Source organism: Penaeus vannamei, chromosome 27 (genome assembly GCF_042767895.1).
Source record: "Penaeus vannamei isolate JL-2024 chromosome 27, ASM4276789v1, whole genome shotgun sequence".
NCBI classification, from domain to species: Eukaryota; Metazoa; Arthropoda; class Malacostraca; order Decapoda; family Penaeidae; genus Penaeus; species Penaeus vannamei.
In genome coordinates, this window is record NC_091575.1 from 26,994,790 (window position 1) to 27,004,244 (window position 9,455).

General features: G+C 43.2%; 1 protein-coding gene across 1 annotated transcript in view; it reads right to left on the minus strand.

The window, feature by feature from the left end:
- Positions 1 to 8,756: 8,756 nt before the first annotated feature.
- Positions 8,757 to 9,455, minus strand: part of LOC138866867 (proteoglycan 4-like) — a 1,369-nt gene continuing 670 nt past the window's right edge. The window contains exon 2 of the mRNA XM_070140684.1: positions 8,757 to 9,372. Coding sequence (XP_069996785.1) covers positions 8,757 to 9,372 — 616 coding nt within the window. The remainder of the gene's footprint in view (positions 9,373 to 9,455) is intronic.

Genomic DNA, 9,455 nt, shown 5'->3' on the forward strand with positions numbered 1-9,455 from the left:
AAAGGGTGTGATAATTTCAGTTCAAGATTGAATTCTACAGTTGAATATCATCATCAGTCGTAGGGTTATACACTGATGTTGTTATAGAGTTATTCATCGATTCAGAGCGAAACCTTTTAACGACTTCTGTATTAGATAAGTTGAAAGTGAGATTTTCATGTTTGCAATTTTTTCGCGATGAAACCGGCGCGCGCGAGACGAGAAAAATATTGTTGGCTCAAATATCGGGAAATACTGGTTTTCGCTGCGTGAGGGGGGAGGAGGGAGGGGGGTCGGGGGGGGCTATCAAAGCATTTTGTTCGTCAAAAGTACACACATTGTAGTTAGTTTTCAGTTATTGCTAGTTCACTATTTGATGAATTGGAGGGGGGAGATTTTGCCTTTTCCGCTAAAGGTAGCAATTCGTTATTACTAGCGAGTCTCTGCTAGTACACTTTTAGTGCTCGGCTGTTTATATGCATGTATAGATAGATATAGCTATAAATATATACATACATACATGTGTATAGGTATATAAACATTTATACAGTTGTCTATATATGTATAGAGAGATATAGCTATAGATATATACATACATACATACGTATTGGTATATAAGCATTTGTACATCTATCTATCTATATATGTATAGATAGATATAGCTATAAATATATACATACATGTGTATAGGTATATAAACATTTATACATCAGTCTATATATGTATAGATAGATATAGCTATAGATATATGCATACATTCATATGTATAGGTATATAAACATTTATACATCTCTCTATATATGTATAGATAGATATAGCTATAGATATATGCATACATACATATGTATAGGTATATAAACATTTATACATCCATCTATCTATATATGTATAGATAGATATAGCTATAGATATATACATACATTCATATATATAGGTATATAAACATTTATACATCTATCTATATATGTAAAGATAGATATAGCTATAGATATATGCATACATACATATGTATAGGTATATAAACATTTATACATCTATCGATATATGTAAAGACAGATATAACTATAGATATAGGCATACATACATATGTATAGGGATATAAACATTTACACATCTGTCAATCTGTTCATCAACCTATCGATTTTGACGACGCCCACAGCCGGGAGCAACAGATCATAATCAGGGCTGGCCTATTATTGACAGCATCGCGTTCCTTCGTTCTGTGGTCCGTTTATCAGCCCTCGTTATGTCTTGGCGACTGATATCTGTTGCTTAAATCACACATCTATCGATATCTGTTGCGTAAGTCACGTCTGCTAATATGCTTCTCTATCCTTTTCTTCCTTTCTTTAACTTTGTTATCCTTTCTTTTTGTCACATAAAGCTGAGACGGTAAAAAATATCTGATAGCTAATCCTCTGACTCTTATAAATCTCCTTGTAATCTACCTTATTTTTCATATTCCTTCAATTACATCTACCTATTTTTTTTTATATTCTCTCAATTATTGTCTTATCTCTCTGTCAACTCATCATCCTAACGAAATACCCCCTTAAGCCCTGAGACGTTGGTAGCCCTTAATTGCAGAAATTCGCTCGGTTGGCTGCCCTGTCTCGCCGTTCCGTCCCGGCCATTCGTCAGGACTCCTTCAGGACCTTCACTCCGGGCCGAGGATTGATTCTCAAAAGAGCCTTAAGTTAAGGCGCGCTAGAGCCCTTAACTTAAGGCTGTATTTCCCTTATACAAGAGCAAAGAGAGCGCTGAAGGCTGCTCTCCCCCTGCCTTACCCTAAGGCGTCTTAACTCGCACCAACATGGCGGGTCCCTTGCTCTGTGTATGGGTATGTAAGATCGCTCGGCCGTATGTTAAGGCGCCTTAAGGAGAAACGGCGCCTTAACGCCTTTGAGAATCTGGCCCCTGGACTCCTTCAGGTTCTTCACTCCTGGTCGAGGGTCTGACGTGGACTCACTCTCGCTTCGGTCACCATTGTTATTCTTCGCTCAAGTTCGGTTATGTCTTTACTGCTGGCAATCAACTCTCTTCTGGTGTTTGTGTTGTTGTTGTTTTTTTGTGTGGGGGGCGGGTCTTTCTCCTTTTTCGTTCTCTTTCTTTGCCTTCTTTTTTAGCTTGTATATTTTTTTCTTTCTTTATCTCTAGGATTATCTTTATCTATCTATCTCTATCTTTCCGCGAGTATCACTCTCCCTCTCTCTCTCTCTCTCTTTCACTCTCTCTCTTTGTGTTTCTTTTTTATCTTGTATTTTTCTTCTCTATCTCTACGATTATCTCCATCTTTCTCTATCTATCTATTTATCTCTCCAAGAGTATCTCTCTCTCTCTCTCTCTCTCTCTCTCTCTCTCTCTCTCTCTCTCTCTCTCTCTCTCTCTCTCTCTCTCTCTCTCTCCCTCTCACGCTCACTCTCTCTCTCTCTCTCTCCCCCTCTCTCTCTCTCTCTCTCTCCTTCTCTCTCCCTCTCTCTCTCTCCCCCTCTCTCTCTCTCTCTCTCTCTCCTTTCCTCTCTCTCTCCCTTCTCTCTCTCCTCTCTCTCCCCCTCTCTCTCCCCCTCTCTCTCTCTCTCCTCTCTCTCTCCCCCTCTCTCTCTTCTCTCTCTCTCTCCCTCTCTCCCCTCTCTCTCCCTCTCTCTCCCCTCTTCTCTCTCCCCCTCTCTCTCTCCCTCTCTCTCTCCCCCTCTCCCTCTCCCCCTCTCTCTCTCTCTTTCTCTTTCTCTCTCCCCCTCTCTCTCCCCCTCTCTCTCCCTTCCTCTCTCTCCCCCTCTCTCTCCCTCTCTCTCTCCCCTCTCTCTCCTCTCTCTCTCCTCCCTCTCTCTCTCCCCCTCTCTCTCTCCCCCTCTCTTCCTCTCCCTCTCCCTTTCTCTCCCCCCTCTCACCTCCTCCCTCTTCCCCCTTCTCTCTCCTCTCTCTCTCTTCCTCCTCTTCCTCTCCCTCTCCCCACCAGTTTCTCCCTCTCCCTCTCCCTCTCTCTCTCTCCCCCTCTCCCTCCCTCCCTCTTCCTCTTCCTCTCCCTCTCCCTCTCCCTCTCCCTCTCCCTCTCCCTCTCCCCACCAGTTTCTCTGGGTCCATCATCAGCAGTCATTCCACCGACTCTATACGTCTTCTGAACTCATTAAAGGGTATCTTATCAGTAATTAATCAGAGAGAGAGAGTTGAAAAGGTCGACTTAATGATTGATAATTTTGACCGACCGAGGCGCTGGGATGACGTCATAATTTTGTCATCTGACGGGTATGGCGGAAATCATGAAATTCCGATCGAGAAACAGGGTGTGATAACGTCGAAATGATGGTTGTGATGAGTGGTAGTTGTGATTGCGTTAATGATGTTTCTGATAGACGTGATTGCGGTAATGATATTCGTGATTGCGTTAATGGTACCAATGTCTCTGATAGATGTGTTTCCGTGTGGTAGTTGTGATTGCGTTAATGGTACCTATGGACCTGATAGATGTGTTTGCGTGTGGAAGTTGTGGTCGTGTTAATGGTACCTGTGTTTCTGATAGATGTGATTGCGTGTGGTAGTTGTGGTTGTGTTAATGGTACCTATGGACTTGATAGATGTGATTGCGTTAATGATGTTTCCGATAGACGTGATTGCGATAATGATATTTGTGATTGCGTTAATGGTACCTATGTTTCTGCTAGATGTGTTTACGTCAGTGGTAGTTGTGGTTGCGATAGACGTGATTGCGGTAGTGATAATTCTGATTGCGTCGTTGATGGTTATGATTGGTTGTGTTATTCCTGATTGGTTGTGTTAGGCGGTTATGTTATTTCCAGTTATGATTTCGTCACTTTCGGGAAGGGGAGGAGGAAAGAGAGAGAAGGGAAGTAGAAGAAAAAAAATACGCGCGAAAAAGCATAAAAAACACAAAGAAAAGAAACACCAGGAATAAACACAAAAAGGAAAACACCAAAAATAAACACAAAAAGGGAAAAGAAACACCAAAAATAAACACAAAAGTTAAAGAAACACTAACATTAAACACAAATGAAAAAAAAAACAGGAATAAACACAAAAAGTTAAAGAAACACCAAAAATAAACACAAAAGGAAAAAAAAACACCAAAAATAAACACAAAAGAGACAAAAAACACCAGGAACACACAAGGGTAAATATATATATATATATATATATATATATATATATATATATATATATATATATATATATATATATATATATATATCAAGAGACAAAATAATGGACAAAAAAAAAGGTTTTACGCCGCACACGCAAATCCCTTCAGAAGCCTCGAACAGCTGATTTGAATTATGTCTGGCTGGATGGCGAGGGCGGGAGGGACAAGGGCGGGAATCGAGACGTTTTTAGACGGCGCGGGTCACAGGTCCTGAGGCGTGGGGGGAGGTGGGGGGTGGAGGTGGTGGGAGGGGAGAGGGAGGTGGTGGAGGGACGAGGTGGTGAGAGGGGGTGAGTGGGAGTGGGGGGAGGGCGAGGTGGTGGGGTTAGGGGGAGATGGTGGGGGGTTAGGGGGAGGATGAGGTGGTGGGGGGAGGAGATGATGGTGGTGGAGGGCGAGGTGTTGGAGGTGAGGTGGTGGTGGTGGAGGGCAAAGGTGGTGTTGGTGTTGGGGGAGGGGGAGGTGATGGTGGGGAAGTGGAGTTGGTGTTGGGGGTTAGGGAGGAGGGGTAGGGCAAGGTGGGGGGGAGATGGTGGTGGTGGCAGGTGTTGGGGGTTCGAGGGGAGGGGAGACGGTGGAGGGCGAGGTGGTGGCTGTGTTTGGTGTTAGGGGGAGGGGAAGCGGTAGTAGTGGTGTTGGGAGTTCGGGGGGAGGCGAGGTGGTGGTGGTGTTAGGGGTTGGGGGGAGGGGGAGGTGGTGGAGGGCGAGGTGGTGGTGGAGATGGAGGGTGGGGGGGAGGTGATGGTAGTGGTGGTGGAGGGAAGAGGTGGGGGGAGGAGGTGATGGGTGGTGGAGGGCGAGGTGGTGGGGGGTGGGGGAGGGCGAGGGGGAGGTTGGGGGTGTTGGGGGAGGGGAGGTGGTGGTGGGGGAAGTGGAGGTTGAGGGGGAGGCGTGGTGGGGGAGGTTGGGCGGTGAGGTGGAGGTGGTGGGGGGAGGCGGAGGTGGTGGTGGGGGAGTGGCACTTGAGGGGGGAAGTCGTGGTGGGGAGGGGGCGTAGGGGTGTTGGGGGTTAGGGAGGAGGAGGAGGTGGTGGGAGGGAGTGGCGCTTGAGTGGAAGCGGTGGTGGGGGAGGTGGGGCGTAGGGTGGAGGTGGTGGTGGGAGAAGTATGAAGAGTAGGATGACTTGGAAAACGAGAAGTGGCGCTTGACGGAGAAGTGGGGGGGGGGGGTAGTGTTGGGGGTTAGGGGGGAGGTGGTAGTGGTGGTGATGGAAGAGAAGGATGTGGTGGTGGAGAACGAGAGTGAGAGAGTAGTGTTAGTGTCATTATCGGCATTGTCATTACCTTTGCCTTTTTATTTTTATCTCTCTCTTTCTCTCTCTCTCTCTCTCTCTCGCTCTCTCTCCTTCCTCTTCCTCTCTCTCTCGCTCTCTATCTATCTCTTTCTGTCTCTACCTGCTTACCTATCTCTCTCTCTCTCTCTCTCTCTCTCTCTCTCTCTCTCTCTCTCTCTCTCTCTCTCTCTCTCTCTCTCTCTCTCTCTCTCTCTCTCTACCCTTCCCTAACTCCTCTCGCGAGAAAAAAGACAGACATAGATGGATGGAGAGAAAGAGAGAGAGAGAGAGAGAGAGAAAGAGAAAATGACAGATAAACAGACATACAGGCCGACCGAGTGAGAGAGAAAAAAGAGAAAGATTGAGAGAGACAGTGACAGAAAAAAGAGAAAGATTGAGATAGACAGAGACAGATAAAAGAGAAAGATTGAGAGAGACAGAGACAGAAAAAAGAGCGATTAAGAGAGACAGAGACAGAAAAAAATACAGAGACCGAGAGAAACAGAGAAAGAGAGGAGATTGAGTTAGACGAGCGGTTTGAACAGAACACGGAGAACAGTTCCACTTTACTCCCGCTGAAATGTTCATCATGGCCCTCAGAAGCTTCGCCAATCTTTTTTTTCTTTTCTTTTTTTCTTTTAGAAGCTTCCAATTTTTTATTATTTTATTTTTTATTTAGAAGCTTCCTTTTTTTCTTTTAGAAGCTTCTATTTTTTATTATTTTATCTTTATTTAGAAGCTTCCTTTTTTTTCTTTTTAGAAGCTTCACTTTTTTTCTTTTTTTTGGGGGGGGCCTTCTAATTTAGATGTGGATATTGATGTTTTAGTTTCTCGTCATGAAAATATTAAGGATGTTGTTCTAATCACTTATCATGTTTGTTTTTCTTCTTCTTTTTTTTTTTTTTTTTTGATAAGTGGTGATGATAAGGAAGGGGTTTCCGTGATAGTGATGACAAGAGAAAAGGAGGATTTCAATTATTCTATTTTTTATTCCTTTTTGTTACCTTTTTTTTACAATGTCATTATTATTTCCTCTTTCTATAGACGGTTTTATAATCATCGGAAATCTAATATGGGTAAGTAGGTAGGCAAGTAAGGAGATAGATAGATAGATAAACAGAGAGAGATAGGTAGATAGAGAAATGGATATGCACAAACGCGCGCACACAAAGATAAACACACAAACACACACATGCACATACACAAACACACACACACACACAAATACACACACACACACACACACACACACACACACACACACACACACACACACACACACACACACACACACACACACACACACACACACACACACACACACACACACACACACACACACACACACACACACACACACACACACACAAACACACATACACACACACACACAAAAACACACACACACAAACAAACAAACACACACACATACAAAAAAACACACACCACACGCACGCACACACACACACACAAACACACACACACACAAACAAACAAACAAACACACACACACACACAAAAACACACACCACACGCACGCACACACACACACACACATATATGTATATATATATATATATATATATATATATATATATATATATATATATATATATATATATATATATATGCTCACTTATTTCAGTAATCCAGTTTGTACTTTGTGTGTTTTCTACCATACTATCAACACGGTAGAGTGTTTTCCATTCATATATATATGTGTGTGTGTGTTTGTGTGTATGTTAAAATTTGCCAAGTTTCCCCCAAAAATATCAAAATTCTGTTCAGTCTCTGTCCATTCAGGTCTAAAATCTGTAAACCGCAAATCCAAAATAATAGTAAATCCAAAATAAAAATAATCTCATACGGCCCTTTCATGCGTCAGAAACCAGTGGAAAAACAAGTGATAATAAATATTTGGCAACCTTGCTGACGACTGGTAACTTTTTTGACGTAAATGAAAAATTATAATAATGAAATGTAAAAAGAAAAAAATCGTAATAAAAAAGAGAGACAAAGAAAATTCATGAATGTAATTTTTGTTTACGTTTCTGATAGATTCGAAATTATGAGATTTATGGTTTTTGTTTTGAAAAAAAAATCAATAATTATAAACGAGACAAAGAGACGTCTATTTCAGTTTTGTTTACCTTTAAAATAGATTGAAAAATGACAAGGTAAGATATAGAGACAAAGGGACATAGTATATCCGATATATATATATATATATATATATATATATATATATATATATATATATATATATATGATAAATAGAAATAATAAAATTATAAAATGAGAGATAAAAAAACACGTAAATTATTGTGTTTACGTATAAGATGAAAATAGAAGAATAAATAAGATCATAAAGATAGCGTGATAAAAGGAGAGAAAGGGGGAGAAAATATGATTTTCGAAAGGATAGTTGAGAAAGAATGGCATGATAAAAGAAGAGACAAAAAGGGGAGACTAAAATAATGAGAGGAAAATCGAGTCCCAAGCCAAATCGGAGCGCTGCATATGGCAAGAGCACTCCTAACGATACCATTTAATAATTAGCACAAAACTGACACCTAAATTTGGGCTGGATGTTGCAGCATGCAATTGCTTTTTCCTCATTGCATCAATAAATTTCCATCTGCCTTTATTCCCTCGTTCATTTGTCTTTTATCTCTGTTTGTAATTGTTCTTGTCCATTCGGTGCACGGTTGCCGGTTAGGCTGGTGAAAAAATGGCTTTGACTCTTACTTTTAAAGAAAGGATTGATGCTCATGCTGTGTATGTGTATTTACAATGAATATACGCACATGCACGCACGGACACACAAAGACATAGAAACATAGACATAAGTTGTGTGTGTGTGTGTATTTGTATGTATGTGTATGTATATGTGTATGTGTATGTGTATGTATATGCATATGTATATATATGTATAAGTATATGTGTATGTGCAAGTAAATGTATATGTATATGTGTATGTGTGTATGTGTGTGCATATGTGCGTGGGTGGATGGGTGTAGGTGTGGATATCGACGCGTGCACAGAGACAGACAGACAGAAAGAAAGACAGACAAAGCGACAGACAGACAGACAGACGGAGACCGATACAAGAAGACGCATCTCATCCAACCCTCCCGAAGCTGGCGGTCCTCAGCCTCCAAGCTTCCTGCTCTTTTGTCATTGTTTTTCCTCACTCTCCTCACTCTCCTCACTCTCCTCACTCTCCTCGCTCTCTTCACTCTCCTCACTCTCCTCACTCTCCTCACTCTCCTCACTCTCATCACTCTCTCTCCCCACTTAGCCGTTTCCTCCAAGCGCTCGTCTTTTGTTTGACTTCGCGTCCTTCCCCTACAGAGGAGCAGCAGAAGGTCCCGTCGCTATTGACTTCCTCCGCATCTGTTTTAGAGGAGGAAGGTACGGGCTGCGTGGCGTCCGCCGTTTGGAAGGAGTGGGCTTGCTTGCTTGCTTGCTTGCTTGCTCGTGGGGAAGGGCCTTGCTTGCTTGCTTGCTCGTGGGGAAGGTTCTTGCTTGCTCGTGGGGAAGGGCCTTGCTTGCTTGCTTGCTCGTGGGGAAGGTTCTTGCTTGCTCGTGGGGAAGGTTCTTGCTTGCTCGTGGGGAAGGTTCTTGCTTGCTCGTGGGGAAGGGCCTTGCTTGCTTGCGGAGAAGGTCGGCGTCCTCCGTTTGGAAGGAGTGGGCTTGCTTGCTTGCTCGTGGGGAAGGTTCTTGCTTGCTCGTGGGGAAGGTTCTTGCTTGCTCGTGGGGAAGGGCCTTGCTTGCTTGTGGAGAAGGTCGGCGTTCTCCGTTTGGAAGGAGTGGGCTTGCTTGCTTGCTCGTGGGGACGGTCCTTGCTTGCTTGCTTGTGGGGACGGTCCTTGCTTGCTTGCTTGCTCGTGGGGAAGGTCCTTGCTTGCTTGTGGAGAAGGGCCTTGCTTGCTTGCTTGCTCGTGGGGAAGGTTCTTGTTTGCTTGTGGAGAAGGTCGGCGTTCTCCGTTTGGAAGTAGTGGGCTTGCTTCTTTTTTTTTTCTTTGGGGCTTTTTTTTTTTGTTT